This window comes from Nicotiana tomentosiformis, chromosome 4, assembly GCF_000390325.3.
Source record: "Nicotiana tomentosiformis chromosome 4, ASM39032v3, whole genome shotgun sequence".
Lineage (NCBI taxonomy): Eukaryota > Viridiplantae > Streptophyta > Magnoliopsida > Solanales > Solanaceae > Nicotiana > Nicotiana tomentosiformis.
Window position 1 is genome coordinate 136,802,380 of NC_090815.1, and position 16,659 is coordinate 136,819,038.

Here is a 16,659-nt window from a genome sequence, read left to right on the forward strand (position 1 = left end):
TTAATGTCGGATATTGGTAAATTTGGTATGGTTAGACTCGTGAGTGAATGTGCTTTCGGGTTTTGTGACTTTGGTCAGATTTCGAGACGTGGGCCCGGGGGCGGGTTTGAGCCAATTTCGGGTTTTGAGTCTAATTTGATATTTTTCTTGTGGAATTCATTCCTTTAGCATAAATTAATGGTATTGTACTGGTTGTGAATAGATTCGGAGCATTTGGAGACCGAATCGAGGGGCAAGAGTATCGTAGAGTAGGGATTTGATCAGTTTGAGGTAAATAACAGTTTTAAATCTGATTTTGAGGGTATGAAACCCGGAGTTTGGTATGATATGACTGTTTGGAGGTGGCACCCATGCCAGGTGACGGGCGTGTGGGTATACGCTGTGAGGGATTGAGACTTGGTCCATCCCGGAAGACTATGAAGTCTAATAGCCTTTAATTATTTTTACATGCATTCCTCTCCACTAGAACTTGACTGCTTTCATGTTACAAATCATGCTTAGGCTATATTCCTACTCATGGTAGTTATACTCAGTCATAGTGATTTCTGTACATGTTTACCTTAGTCTCTGTTATTTGTTTTCCTTGATGATATACTGTAACACTTTGATTTGGGCTGTTTTCCCTTTCTTTATTGAGAGCTGTGAGACTAGAGATGTTCATGACTGAGTAAGGCCGAGATCCTGGTTGTGAGGTATTGTTATATGGCACGTGAGTTGTCCGTGTGGATACTTATATTTATACTATGGCACGTAAGTTGTCTGTGCAACACGTGAGTTGTCTATGCGGATCCAGATATGATATTATAGCATGTGAGTTGTCCGTGTAGCACGTGAGTTATCCGTGCGGATTAATGCTTGGGCTGTAGGAGCCCCTTATGAGTCTGAACACCCCCAGGGAGCGCAAGTGCCTATTGAGAGTGTGTATTGAGGGCTGAGAGCCGAGAGTGTGAGTTGTTGAGATTGGTTGAGTGACTGCTGCCTTGAGAGGTTGTACTTGCTTTTATTTATTATTGCACTCAGTTGTTATCTGTTGTTGTTGTGAAATTTCTGGAAGATTCATATCTGTTTTACATTAGCGCGAACTGATTTGACTTATACCACAGGATTTGAAAGCATGTTCACTCTTTATTGAAAACTTTTAAAATGAACTGTACTGTATAGCTCGTCACTGCTTCTCAGTTCCTTATTTATTTCTGTTACTTGCTGAGTTGGTTGTACTCATGCTACACCCTGCACTTCATGTGCAGATCCAAGTGCGTTTGATCACGGAGATCATTGAGTTCGGGCGATCGAGTACCAAAGACTACGAGGTAGCTGCCGGCGTCCGCAGGACCTTGTCTCGCCTTCTATATTTCTTTCTGACTTGTATTGATACTTTGGCACTGGTTGTATTAGTTTGGTTATCTAGATGCTCATAACTTAGTGACACCCCATGTCGGGCTATTTTTCCGCACTTATGTTTTATTTTATTTGGGTTTTACCCCGTATTTATAAAAAATTCTGGATATTTTAAATGTCTTAATTCACTTTTGTTAAATTTTGAAAGAGTTTTGAAAAGGTCGGGTTGCCTAGTACCACGATAGGCGCCATCACAACGGGGTTAGGTTTTGGGTCGTGACATTTACCTTCCCGTGGGTCTTTGCTCGCTTGTGTCTTAGCTTTAAGCACGTAGTCCCCAACTTTGAGTGGCCTGGTCTTTGCCTTTTTGTTATAATAGCATTCTGCTTGTTGCTTTTGGGCGATCATCCTCATGTAGGCCATATCTCTTCATTCGTCGACTTCGTTGAGCTCTTGCCTTCTGCTTTCATCGTTGCTGGGTTCGCTTTTGTGGGAGTATCTTAGGCTGGGCTCCCCGATTTCGACCGGTATTACTGCATCAGTCCCATAGACCAATGAGTATGGCGTCTCTCCTGTGCTCGTCTTTGGCATTGTTCGGTGGGCCCAGGGTACTTTTGGTAATATTTTCGGCCACAACCTTTTGGCGTCTTCGAGTTTCTTCTTCATGATGTTCAGTATTGACTTGTTGAAGGATTCCGCTTGTCCGTTGCCTGCGGGGTGGTATGGCATTGAGATTATTCTTTTGATATGTTATTTCTCAAAAAAATCATCGACTTTCTTTCCTGTAAATTGGGGTCCGTCGTAGCAGCTGATCTCTTTGGGGAGGCTGAATCGGCATATGATGTTTTTCCATATGAAGGCGATCACCTCTTGTTCACGTATTTGGGCGAATGCTCCTGCTTCTACCCATTTAGAGAAATAGTCAGTTAAAACCAAAAGAAATCGTACGTTACCTTGTCTTGCCGGGAGGGGGGTCACGATGTCCATTCGCCATTTGATGAATGGCCAAGGGGAAGTCACTGAGTGTAGGTGCTCGCCTGCTTGGTGAATCATTAGGGCATACTTCTGGCATTGCTCGCATTTTTTCACGAAATCCGCGGCCTCCTTTTTCATGGTGGGCCAGTAATACCCTGCCCGTATGAGGCATCTGACTAAAGCCCAATTGGCGGAATGAGCTCCACAGTGGCCTTCATATACTTACTCAAGGACGCGCCGCGTCTGATTTGGGCCCAGGCATTTCGCCAGAGGATCGCCGTACGTCCTCTTGTACAGGTCGTTGTGAATGATGCTGTATCTGGCTGTTTGTATTCGCAATTTCTTGGCTTCTTTTTTATCAACTAGGAGTATTCCGTCCTGCAAGTATGTAACAATACGGTTGCGCCAGTCCCAAGTTAGGTTTATGGTTCTTACCTCGATTAGGTCTATTTATGAATTGAAAAGATGGACTACGCTTCCGTCTCCGGTTGCAATGTTTTTGGTGGCTGCGACTAATTTGGCGAGGCCATCTGCCTCGGTATTCTGTGCTCAAGGGATCTGGTCGAGTTGACATTCATTGAACTCGGGTAGTAGCTTGCAGATTTCGGTCTGGTACTTTTGCAACCTTTGTTCCTTGATTTGGAAAGTCCCTATGACTTGGTTGACCACGAGTTGAGAATCCCAGTGCAGTCTTAGCAGCTTTGCTCTATATTTGAGTGCTAGTCTTAGTCCTGCAATTACGGCCTCATACTCGGCCTCGTTGTTAGTCATGTCCGGGCGTCTTATGGACTGGAGAATCACTTCGCCTGTTGGGACTTCGAGTACGAGTCCCAGGCCGGACCCTGACACGTTAAACGCGCCATTAATATATAGAAACCAGAGGTCTTGCATTTGGGGAGAAGCGTGGACGACTTCTTTTTCGACCTCAGGCATTATTTTTGCGCTGAAGTCGGCGATGAAGTCTGCAAGGACTTGTGACTTTATCCCTGTTCGCGGCCGATATATGATATCATGTTCGCTCAATTCGATGGCACATTTGGCCAACCTGCCCGATAGCTCGGGTTTATGAAAAATGCTTCTTAGGGGAAAAGTCGTGACGACCGAGATGGGATGGCATTGAAAATATGGTCTAAGCTTTCGTGAAGATACGACTAAGGCTAGAGCCAGTTTTCGAGGTGACGGTATCTTGTCTCGGCGTCGACTAGTGTTTTGCTAATGTAATAGATGAGAGCCTGCATACCTTTATTTTCTCGGAGCAGGACCGTGCTCACAGCTACTTCGGACATGGCGAGATAGACGAGGAGGTGTTGCCCCAGTTCTGGTTTTGAAAGCAATGGTGGCGATGACAAGTACACCTTTAACTCCTTCAGGGCTTGGGCGCACTCATGGGTCCATTGGAGGCTGTTATCCTTTTTGAGTACGCTGAAGAATTTATGGCACCTATCAGATGATCGTGAAATGAACCTTGAAAGGGTAGCGATACGACCAATCAATCTTTGAACCTGTTTTTTCGTGGTCAGGTACTATGGTATCCCTTCGATGGCCTTGATTTGGTCGGGATTGACCTCGATACCTCGCTGTAGCACTAGGAAACCTAGGAATTTTCCTGAGGCCACGCCGAATGCATATTTTTCGAGGTTCAGTTTCATTCTGTATTGCTTGAGTATGCCGAAGGCTTCTCTCAAGTGGTCGATGTGATCTTCTTTCCTTTTGAATTTGACCGACATGTCGTCTATATAGACTTCCATCGTTTTTCCGAGTTGGTCTTTGAACATCCTCGTCACCAACCTTTGATAAGTCGCCCCCGCATTTTTCAGCCCGAAGGGCATGACCTTGTAGTAGTATGTCCCCCTGATGAGTGATGAAGGTGGTTTTTTCCTGATCCTCTTCCTCCATGAGGATCTGATTATAGCCCGAGTAGGCGTCCAAGAAGCTTAGCAGTTCATGCTCGACCGTTGCGTCGATGAGTTGGTCGATATAGTGGAAATGAATCCTTGGGGCATGTTTTGTTTAGGTCAGTGAAATCTACGTACATCCGCCATTTCCCATTCTTCCTTTTCACCATGACCACGTTGGCGACCCATTGGGGGTATTTCGACTCCCGAACGGAGCCATTTTCCAACAATTTTTCCACCTCTTCGCATACTGCATCATTAATTGCGGAGTTAAACTTACGCCTAACCTACCTCAGCGGGGGGTGGAAAGGATCTTCGTTCAATTTGTGTGTGGCGATCTCCTTTGGGATACCTGGCATATCTATATGGCTAAAAGCAAACAAGTCTGCGCTAGCAGTTAAGAATTGTCGAAACTTACCCGGTTCATGATGCAGCCGATGTAAGCTTTCTTGCCGTGGTCATTGCTGTCTAACTGAATGGGGTCAAGGTCTTCTACGGTCGATCCTACAGCTTCGACCGTATCGGGGTCTCCGATGACGTCCTTGTTGTCATCACATATCGACCTCGACCCTGTTGATTTCTCTTTTTCTTTGTCCTTTGTTTGTTGTGTGGCTGTACAGTCTAGGGCGATGCGGTAGCATTCCTGGGATGTGCGTTGTTCCCCTCGTATACTAAACATTCCCCATGGAGTTGGGAATTTGATGACTTGGTATAAGCTGGGGGGGATGGCTCTCATGGTGTGTATCCATGGTCACCCTATTATGGCATTGTACGTTGTGTCTTGGTCCATGATATGGAATGTGGTTTCCAGAATGACGCCACCGGCTGGGACGGGGAGTATGATCTCGTCGGACGTTCGCTCAACTGCATTGTTAAAACCCGTTAGTGTGATGCAGCGCGACACTATCTTATCCTCGAGTTTTATTTGTGCAAGTACTCGAGGGTGGATAATGCATGCGCCGCTCCCATCGTCTACCATAATGCACCTCACATCGGTATCTAAAATTCGTAAAGTGATAACAAGAGCATCATAGTGAGGGAAAACCAAACCGTTTGTATCTGACTTATCGAAGATGATACTTTCTTCGAGTTCATCATACCGTTCGTGGGTGATCGACTGTTTAAGATTATGGGTTTTGGTGAACTTTACAATGTTAATGGAAGCATCGTCGCCTCCACCAATGATCATGTGGATGGTACGGGTGGGGCGATGGTGGTTTCAGCGGTCCTTGATGTTGTTCACGTCCTCTGGCAAAGTTAGTCCTTCCCCAGTCGCTCAGCAACTCTTTGAGGTGTCCCTGTCGTAGCATGTTTATGACCTCCTGTCTTAGGGCGATGCAATCTTCGATTTTATATCCTCGCTCTTGATGGAACTCGCAGAGGGCGTCTGATTTTCTGGTATTCGGGTCTGACCTTATCTTTTGTGGCCACTTCACCTTCGATCCGAGTTTCTCCAAGGCGTAGACTATTTCTGTAGGTGACACACAAAAATTTGAGCGGATAATAAAGGGGTTATACCTCTCTCGTTCCGGTGAGTCCCAATTTTTGATCGGGGTGAGCCCTCTTCATGGCGGGATGAGGACGCATTGGCGGCTCTGACGTATGATAGATGCCGTTCCCGGTTGGGGCGCGAGGCCGCGAGATCTTTTCTGATATCATTTCTTCGATCTTTTCTGGATTCTGCTTGCCCCGAGGTTAGTCGATGGGTCGTCCCATTGAGGTCGTCCTCGCCTGCTCGGACTTCGGCGCAATATACGTTGTGTATCTCATCCCAAGTAGTTGGGGGGTACTTCATAAGTCGACTCAGTAGCTTTCTTGTTGCCCTCGAGCCGTTTCTGCTCAGCCCGTTTTGAAACACTGCGACCGCCATCCCTTCCGATACGTTCGGCAAGGTCATTCTCACTCTGTTGAACCGGGCGAGGAAATCCCTCAATCCTTCTCCCGGGGACTGTTTAATAACAAATATGTCGTTACTCTCGTTTCTGCCTTTTTGGCCCCAGCATGGGCCGTTACGAATTTATCGGCCATTTCTTCAAAGGTTTCAATAGAACGCGCAGGCAGTTGTGAATACCAAGTTAATGCTCCTCCGTAAGGGTCTCGCCGATTTTTTTTAAAAAAATGGAGGATACTTGTTCCTTGGCGAGGTTATTGCCTTTCATGGCGGTAACGCAATGAGTCACATGGTCTTCGGGGTCGGTCGTGCCATCATATATTTTCAGATAAGGCGGCATTTTAAAGGTCTTCGGTATGGCATGTGGGGCAGCATCATCACTGTACGACTGCTCGACGAACCGACCAGCATCTCTCTTCGGTAAGAGCTTAGGGGTGCCCGGTATCTTAACGACCCTTTCTTGGTATTCTCTCATTTGGTCCCGAAGCGTTTTGTTCTCATTTTTCGTTTTTTCCATCCTTTTCAAAATGTCAGCGAGAGTGTCGTCATCTGCATTATTAATGACATTGTGAGTAATACTTGTCGTTAGAGGATGAGGGAGTTGATCATGTTGCTCGTCTGCTGGTGTTATAACGCAAGTCCTTGCGTTTTCTGTAGCCGCGTCCCGAGCGGACTTGTGGAGGACACTCGTTAGCGTGTCAGTTAGCCAGGCCTCTAGGAACTTTTTTATTGCTGGTGGCGCCTCCTCCGCCACGGATGTGGAGGCTCCCTTACCAAGAGATTTTGTGATGTTGTCGTGGGGAGGGGATGACCCACCTCGCCTGGGGGAGGCACTGGGCGTTGCGTCCTCGTCCACTGTTCCAGAGCTCTCATTGATGATATTCATGAGGTTGGTTGGGAGGTCACTCATTATCTTCATTCTTTCTTCTCGGTTACCTGCCATATTAGATCTGTGTATGGAGAGAGAAAAAGGATCTTGTTCTTACGTTAGCAACCAATGTTGATTATAGATCTAGAAGAAACTGAAAGATTTAACTAGATAATCCCCACAAACGGCGTCAAATTGTTTGACTAAAAAGTATAACTTTCGGTTAAAACTATTATATTTATGTAATAATGGGTTAAACCTAGTTAACGATAATATCTCTCGATGCGAATCTCGAAAACGCGTGTGAGGTGGGACAGATCCGGCAAGGAGTTGACAATAACAAGCATTAAATAGTCATAAAATAGAAGCAATAATGGAAGAGAAGGTGATAATAAATAGCAATAAATGACATTTGAGTAAATAGGAGGAGTGATTCACCCAATAAATAATGAGTTAGGTGATTATTCCTCCTGACAATGATGAATGACAAACAAGTCTTAGAACATTCGAAATCTTCTCGAATCTGATGGAAAAGTACATGATAATATGAACAAGAATCTTCATAAAAAATGTTCTTTTTATCTTTTCAAGAGGAAGAGAATCTTTTAGTAGGGTCTGCTCTTATCACAATGAATATCACATGCCCCATTCATTATCTTTTTTCTATTTATATGGGACATACCCCCAATAAATTCTAGTAGTACAAATACAAAGAATATCCAATGAAATATTCTCTTTAATATCTTGCCCTAATAAAGTGCCGTTACAGCTCTTTTTATGGCGCTCAACACCGACCATCTTCTACATCTCGACAACGGGCTTCGCCATCTCCTGGTCGACCTCGGCCAACTCTTTTCTCGATACTACTTAGTCCCAAGTACTGAGACGGATTTCGACCCATACAGTGCTCACTCAAGACATCAACAACATTAGATTTATATCATATGTAGCTAAACAGCTAAATTCTTAAAGATCTTGCCTGCCTATCTGTTCATGGTTTTTAAAGTGGTCACGCGAATAGTGAACTCGCATTACACTGATGATAAGCATAGAAAACTTGGAAAATGACCCCCCGGTATATGAAAACATCAGCTGACTCAATAATCATGATAAAGATGGAAATAATGTCACATACTCCAAGTATTATCTTGTCACAAAAATACACACTTGGGTTCAAAATCAACGTCAGCATAGCCAAAATATCCAATGAAACATATAATGCAAAATCCCTTGTTGTACAGGTATGCCCCCTAGAAGTTGACTGCTATATTCAAGAGAAAAGTTACAAAACAAATAAATCCCATGTACGTTAGGTAACGGGAAGTGACAAGAATTCAAGGAGCTGGGAAAGAGCCATTGTACCAATTCTCAGGCAAACCTTCAGCTGAAACAATAGGTATCCGGTATTTCAATACAATGACTTCCAGAATGCCGTCTGATCTAAAACGTGGGGAACATAATCTGGGATCAACAGGTCCTGGCAAATTAAACGATACGGTAAAAGGCCCAGGAGGAGAAAGCTGCTGAACTTTCATCTCATAATCCTTGGATGAGTTTTTCAAGGCATCACTCTCTGTAACAACACCCTCTATCCGGACTCTCCCTTCTCTCTGTATGTCACATTTTATATTACCTGTATGGTATACACATCAATTGACTATTAGATTCCACCTCTTAAAAGTTACCGGTATTTAAGTAAATATGATCCTCTTACACCAAAAATTTTTGAACAGTATTTATTGCACCAAAACCTAATGTTCAATCATTTACTAGGCATAGCCAGTGTTCACTATACAGGAGTTTACATAATCAACCCCAATTACTGAGATGTACCTGAACTGATTAGCTACTATTCGTAACACATTCTTATATTCCAATTTCAAGGAATGACACATTTCAGAATCACATTATTATGATCAAAGAATTCAACCTCATTGTCTATGCTGAAGCTTAACTCTGAGGGTCATAAGGTAATTTCAGGTTAATGATGAGATTACTAAGTAAGCCTATGCATAAACGCAGTCACTGTTGCCTCCATTTGTTATACCCACTCTAGAAAATAAACAATACAGAGGTTTGTTTAAAAGTACTTACATTTATTTCTTACACCAGGAAGCGCAACACGAAAAAGATACGCATTTTCACTATTGCCTATGTCAACCACACCAAGTGATGGTCCAATTGCACATTTTTCAGCAGTCCCAGTCAGAGTGACAATTGGTTTGGAATGATTAGACTTAGCACATTCTTCTGAGTTCATGCTTACAGTTGTGTCAAGAAAGTTACCTCCCTGCAGATTGTAAGATAGCGAATTTAGCTTCAGGGAGAAAAGTGTGAGGTAATAAATTCATGCTTATAGATGAGTCAAGCAAGATAGCTTCCTGCAGGCTATAAATCAGAGATTTAGCCTCAACGGATAAGTGCACAGAGAATTTGCCTGCTGAAGCAGTTTCATATTTATTGAACCCCTCATTTTGTAAGATTGAATTTGTAGATAAAGACGAGAAGAGTGTGATTTTGAGTCTTTAACCCCAATCAATAAATCAATCAAGTAAGCCTCAACCCAAAACTTAGTTGGAGTTGGTTATATGAATCCTTCGTATCCATTCCACTGTATTCATGTTCATTTCACTCTATTGCTAAATATTTTGCATTTAAGGAAAATTAGTAGTATGATTCGAATCACACTTATCTTACACGAACATACAAAATCAGTAACCAAAATAAAGACTCCTGACGAACGTTGAATGAAATTTAATGAAGCCTGCTACTAAAATTTTGCAGGACTCAGCCTCCCTTACCCTTTCCAGTCTACAAATGTTCTACACACATCAACGAAGTCAGCAGCAAAACAAGCCCCGGGGTCCTTTACAGATAACATCAATCCAAAAGTCCAGGTTTACATGTAAATACACCCTAAGGATGCTATGAGTCTAATAGGTCAGTTGATTTATTTACTCCAGAAAAGGTTCCTATACCTCAATGAGCGAATGTCCACTGGCTTTCCGTAAAGACTCGAGTTAAGTGCTTCAAACCAAAGATACATGAAATGACATAGAGAAACTTCCTACAGCTGAACCATCATAATCATGAAGAGTGAGCCATAGTAAGCAGAAACTGGACATTTCACATTTAGCTTAGTTTAAAAGCATCTGCCGCCATACTTGAAGACAGCAGATTTCTTCCACAAGTCATGAAAATACAAACAGGCCACACAAAATGACAGGAAACTCACTGTTCTAACTATTTGACATTCAAACACGCTGCACCCAAACAATTGGGGTTAATTTTCCCCCATTTTGCCCATTCGCTTATGATTAGGACTGCTATAGATCAGAAGACGATTGATCGAACTCGACATGTTACAGAACAACAGTCATGAAAGACGGGATTTTTAAGCTAACATCATATAACTAAAACAGTAGGTGCAAAGTAGCACTACACCCACTATAAGAGGACGAATTTTAGTAGGAACATATATTTTTAAGAACTTTTAACTATATAAGTAGAGCTCAAGTGAATGCAGTAGCTGTGTTCATACTCCTGCCAAATGCTATATCCGATCATTTAGCCAGCACAAAAAGATTTACTATACAAGAACAACGTTACATCTGATTCAAAGGAACAAACATTGTCCACCAAAGAATCAACTCAAAAAAGACAAACTGATAGCTTTATAAAATCACAAAAAATAAACCCTAGCAAGGGAAAATTTTAAAATGACTATAGTTGTTCTACAATACTTTGCAAAGACAAAATGAAAAAAAATGAAGCAAATTTACCCTCACTGTATCGCTTTACTGTTCTTTTCTTAAGGAGATCCCGTAGCTGAAATTTGAACAAGGCAAGTTCAGCTTCAGCAAATTGATCTTTTTTCTACTGATTTTTAGTTTATTTTATATGAAATTAAATGTGGCTGGCGGGATAGTTCGGCCCAAGCACCGGACTGGACTGGCTCGAGGACTTGGCCCAACACGACATATATGATAATATATTAATTATATTTTTATTTTCAGTATTTATATGAAAATGGGTTTTAAAATGGTGTGCATATGGTTTTTACATCATGTATATGGTTGTGGTAAATTATTCAGGATGATTCGCTCGGTGCAAGTAGAGTGTTGAGAGATATAGTCAAAAATCTTAATTTTGTAGAAGAAATATCACATATTTGAATACAATATTAAATATATAATATGCAAATTACATAGATTTATTAAATTTGTCTTGAACCAAGTTGAATATGACTAATCTTTATTTCTGAAGTTTGTTGGTAAATTTTGAAAATTAATCAGACTTTTAATTAAGATGGATGGAGGAGTACATGAATTTATTTAAGATTCGCTTTAAGCGTCTAAAACAAACCGCAATGTTTTCCTTGGTGATTATCAAAGAAGGATTTAACCTTTTGTTACGTTGCAGCTATCGAATATTTCTAGCTAGGTAAAATCATGGCAGTTAATTTAATTTGGTAGATTTGTTGATTTCAACTCTTTTCCTTCTTCCTTTGAGGAAATGGCTCATCATGCAAAGATCTCTTGTTATCGCTAACATGCATTTATATTTGTCACTAATTTCATGTGCATATCATTTTCTCTTTTCCTAAGAAATCAAAGAAAGACCATCTCTCTGAAGAGTTTTCTGCAGCATTATACTTGTCTGGTTTTTTTATTATTTCACCTGCTTAACAGATTTTCAAAATTAATTAGCTTCGTTATTCACAATTAGCATTTAGCTATTGGACAAACTGCCAACTTTTAGATATAGAACTTCAAAATAATAGGGTAGTGAATGTGAATTGATCATAGTTAGAAGGTAAGAGACTTGGTCCTGCATCCTAAATAGGAGCTTTCTTAATGCCCACCTCAGTCGCTAGCTTTAGAATGTAGTTCTATAGACTTCTCCAAAAAGAAATTCACGCATAACGAGTAGATTCCTCTCACCTAAGAAATGAAAGGAGACACTTCACCGAATGATAAATAAAATATTGAACGTTAATTCAGTAAACAATCCCTTAGCTCAAATCCTTCGAGATACCTAAGGCAGCTCCTCGTGTCCTTTATACCCAATATGACAAGAGTATACAAGTCCGCTAGAGGCGAATAAGAGCTCGTTGAACGTTAGCCTAGTAATTATGCAACTTGTTTCTAAGAGGAGACTGTGACTTGCATGAGGGTAACTATAAGAAACAAAGAAAGGAAGATAGAAAAAGGAACTACTTTTATTACATCTAGAACATACCAATTATCATGTTGTTGTAGCAGTACCGAAACCAGAAAATTCAATAAGGGTGTTCAAAACCTTTTGCCAGTGGGCTTTACAAGGGTGTTCAAAGTCTATTCTTTTAATTAAGAACAAGTAATATTTTACCTTATACACGGTATAATTTTGCTGCAAAAGGTGTTCAGTTGACCACCCATGGCCACATATAGCTTCGCCCCTCTGCTGTAGAGTCTAGAATTCTAGTACAGTGATATCCTATTGCTTGAGCTTTGTATCAGCTTTTCTGTTTACCGAGTGTATTAATTACTAGCTCTAATTTTTGTTGATTTCTACCTCAATTAAACTTACCAAAAGAGTTCAGAACTAAGTAAAATTATGTAAAATGCAACTGGTAGTCTCGTCTAAGAAAGTTGCATTTATGAAAGAAAAAAAGATACAGATAAAGTTTGATCAGTTTGGTAATAACTGGTACAATTCCAGAACAGGAAGTTGGTTTTAATTAAGAATACAAGCTAACCATGTCGAACTAATCAGACGAGTGAGGCTGATAATCGTTCTAATGAGCCTTACACATCCCATCTTTAAGCACAACTCCTTCGATAACACCATCTGAGTTTAGCTTGGCTGTTGCAAAGTTGGTATCACAAGGTCCTGGTAAAGTGAAAGTGATAGTGAAGTGACCTGGAGGAGTTACCCTTCGCGCTCTTCTATTGAATGAAACTGGTGCCCAAGTGCTTGTTACTACACCAGCATTTACTCTCCCCTCTACCTCCACTTCCCCATTAAACAGAATATCAACTGACACATCACCTGCGAATACAATTGTTCACTTAGTCGTTTCTCTTCAATCTTTTAACAAGATTTTCAGCAATATGACTATCAGTTTTCAAATGCATACAAATTCCTCAAGTAAGAGTCAGTATAAATTTTTTGATAAACATTCTTTGTACTATTTGTAGTTGATAAAGAATTAGCTTTGGCTACACCGTGGATTGGCTGATGGTAGGGAAGGCTAGGCTAAGCAAGCACAGATTCCCTAGAAAAAAAGTTTTTCTCTCTTGGGAATCCGAACCAACTTTGTGTTTTTTAGAAGTTTAAGCTTGTGTTTTGATTCCTCTCAATGAAAAAATGGGATTTGAGAGGACGATCTGGTTCCAAATCAGCTGTTCATTCAATACTACTACAGTCAGAGCATGCATTTGTCGAACAGCAGAAGTGCTTTTTCCGTCGTGGGATCTAACCTAGTTTTATAAGCAAGCACATGCAGATCTTCCCAAGAAGGACTTGAAACTAAAAAGGGGGAAAAAGGAAGCAAAACTGTCAAAACAGTTTCTTAGTAATTTCTTTCTAGCTGTTTATGCTGACTTAAGTTCTCAAACTATTGCTCAGCTCGGCACATACTAAAAGTAGATGTTTTTAGTGTGTTATATATAGAAGGAAATGAACTTACACATGTTTCTTGTGACAGCCGGTAGGATCACCTTAAACTTGTATGAATATTCACTAATGCTGACAGTCACTGGATCAGTAGGAACTCCTGGTCTCCCCTCTATGGCTGCTCCAGTTTGTACGACATCATCTGGTTGGTATGAAAAGGGATATTCTATATACATATTCAAGTACTCAGACATATTCTCAGTGTTTCCCTAGAAACTTTCTTCCTGCAGATTGTAAAACTCAAGGGTATTAAGACTGTGCATAGCTTGCAATACTGGAAATTAGGAAGGAACCCAAAAGAGTAACTTCATATCTGTGTGATTTGGTCAAAAGAAAAGAAGAAAAAAGGATAGGCCCATGACACTATGAGCCATAGCATCTAAATAACATCAGTATACTCGATATCTTAGGCATGTTATGGGTTAACATGGCTGTTAGAAGAATCAATGGCGGACCTACTTAGGGACCAATGGTACATTGTTTTTGGCCCAAGCACTATATTTTCATATCGGAAACTAGTATTAGCATACAAATACATTGATCAAGCACCTCTTCTGTGATTAGTAGCAACTCAGTAATCTAGATTAAAGGCAGATGAACACCGATAATTTAGAAACTCCGGTCGGGCACTGAGAAGAATAGGAATACATGGAATTGAAAAGTAAATGCCGAGGTAAAACTTTCATAAGAATCAGGATATATGAACATTCAAATTTGTAATCAAACTCCTCATCAGAATATAAAAAACATGGAATGAATGCAAGAAAACTCCTCACTGAAAGCCAGGAACATAGATAACATCAAAAGACCAACTTTGAATGCATATATACATACAGTAAAGAAGGTCCAGGTACTTGTTAACCTACTGTAAGCACAGAATTTTACAGGAAAGAAGTAAATGTCATTTTTGCATACTTACAGAATTTTATCTCTTGCTCTGCAAAAATGGTAAAACACAAAGCTTAGTAAAGCAATGAATCAGTTTACAGGAATTCATAGAGGGTTCTGCCGAGCAAAAGGAGATGAGAATGAATTAGGGATTGTGGGAATTCAGTGAGGATTCTCTCTTACAAGGAATTGGTAACAGATTTATGTCAAGTGACTAGTCTTTTTTATTTTTCAATTTAACAGTATTTGTGCGTTGTTGTCACAAGGAAAGCAGCCATTAGCATTTGAACCAAACTAAGCAGCATTTGTCGCAGGAACATGAGATCTAAATCGCAATCAATCAAAGTGGATTTACGTGCTAATGAATCGTAATCTCATGCTTACAGACAACTTAATGCAGAACTAATCGTAATTGAAGTGGATTTATGTACTAATGAATCGTAATGGCTTGTACCAGCGGAATCTCTTGTAGATTTTACATTGACTGTCAAATAATGACAACTAAATGAAGCAATCTGTGCAGATATAGACACATAAAACCCTGCTTCCGAAGATATAGATCCGAGGAAAGAAACATGTGATGCACAACTAATTTATCTTTTTTTCTGCTTATATCCAAACTTCGAGTTACCCTTATTTTAAGACAAAAGCGCAAGTAGATTTCACAACCCCACACATTTTCCTCTTAAAATTTGCGTTACCCTAGAGCCCTCTTCTCCAATGGGAGTACTTATCATGCATATATATATCTATGCAAAGAAACAGATCATCGTATAAGAAAGCAAAAGGAAAAAGGAAAAAATTAAAACAAAAAAGAAAACAAATGCAGGTAGAATGAAGCACAAGGTAGAATAAAGCAAAATCTAGTCAGGTGAATGAAGCACAAAGTTCCCATGCTTATAATTTTTATACTTCTGTAGGTTGCAGGTCACGGTAAGAAAACAGGCGATAAGAAATTAATGTGATCAATCGCCAAAGACAAGTAAAGAATTCAGCTTTTTTCATGGCTAAGATGTAAGGAAATGTAGCTGATATCCAAAAGAATGAACCCTAGGCCAAAATGCTATACAAAGAGTGTTAAATGCCAAATAAATAGCAAAGCAACAGATCTTCGGATAAGAATCCAGAAAGGAAAAATTAAAATAAAAAAGGAAAACAGAAGAAAGGCAAAACCTAGTCAGGTGAATAAAACACAAAGTTCTTCATGCTTATACTTTTTATACTTCTCTTTGCAGGTTGCAGGTGATGGTAAGCAAACAGCCGACAAGAAATTAATGTGATCGCTTGTCAGAGACGAGTTAAAAAATTCAGCTTCTTCAGCATGTCTAAAATGCAAGGAATGATAAATGATATCATTAGAAATGAACCCTAGACCAAGTAACAAGAGAACAAAAAATTATATCGAAAATCAAATCCTAAAAATCTCCAAAAATTAGCATGCCTTCACTGTTGCTTGGAGATGATAGCAAAGAAACAGATCACGATCGGATTCGAAATCAAAAAACAAAAATGCAGGTGAGAATGAAGCAGAAGATAGAGTTAAGTAAATTAAAACCAAATCAGTTGAAGTAGAAAGAGCAGAATTTACCTTGTTGAATTCACTGAAAGAAGAGCAGGGAATGAGGGCTGAACAGTCAAGTGAGAGTGCTATTAAAGCATGGGAAAGCAGGTGTTCCAGCAAGGACTGACGTTTCAAATTAACCTTGAAGTGCCACATTTGAATAAAACAGACACATATCTCTACCGCCATTTGGCTGTTTGAATCCGTTGAATATCTTTGTTTGGACATGAGATGAAACCACTAATGCCATTACTACTTTTCTAGGTAAACCAAATACTTGTTAGTAGTACTCATTAAATGCATCTTTCCATTTCCAAATACTGCATATCTGCTTCATACGCTCCCATCTCTTCCAAGAAATATATGAACAGAATTATACTTCTATTTCAAGTTTAAATCTTTTCATGTTATTCATTTTAGTGTGAGCGTCATATCTCTTTTTAGTTTATTTTCTTCTAATGGAAACCTGAAGAAGACAGCCCCCTCCCTCAGAACAAATCCAGAAGCTATCTTGGACAATATAATATGCTTTTTCAAGTAATTTTTTCTTCAGAAAATTAGGTTTTAATCATGGAAATTACAC

At 40.3% G+C, this 16,659-nt stretch overlaps 2 protein-coding genes across 3 annotated transcripts; both read right to left on the reverse strand.

The window, feature by feature from the left end:
* Positions 1-8,074: 8,074 nt before the first annotated feature.
* On the reverse strand, positions 8,075-10,845 carry LOC104095528 (increased DNA methylation 3). Of its 2 annotated transcripts, XM_009601671.4 has the most exons (4): positions 10,750-10,822; positions 9,946-10,040; positions 9,062-9,257; positions 8,075-8,600 (listed from the first exon to the last, which is right to left on the reverse strand). In XM_009601671.4, the coding sequence occupies exons 3-4, from the start codon at positions 9,225-9,227 to the stop codon at positions 8,302-8,304; spliced, it is 465 nt and encodes a 154-aa protein (XP_009599966.1). In that variant the 5' UTR covers positions 9,228-9,257; positions 9,946-10,040; positions 10,750-10,822; the 3' UTR covers positions 8,075-8,301. The 2 variants fall into 2 exon arrangements, with proteins under 2 accessions (XP_009599966.1, XP_033511824.1); XM_033655933.2 differs by lacking the exon at positions 9,946-10,040 and having other exon boundaries at positions 10,750-10,845.
* Positions 10,846-12,585: 1,740 nt separating this feature from the next.
* On the reverse strand, positions 12,586-15,631 carry LOC104095526 (alpha-crystallin domain-containing protein 22.3-like). Its single transcript, XM_033655932.2, has 2 exons — positions 13,641-15,631; positions 12,586-13,000 (listed from the first exon to the last, which is right to left on the reverse strand). The coding sequence occupies exons 1-2, from the start codon at positions 13,819-13,821 to the stop codon at positions 12,747-12,749; spliced, it is 435 nt and encodes a 144-aa protein (XP_033511823.1). The 5' UTR covers positions 13,822-15,631; the 3' UTR covers positions 12,586-12,746.
* Between the last annotated feature and the right edge of the window lie 1,028 nt (positions 15,632-16,659).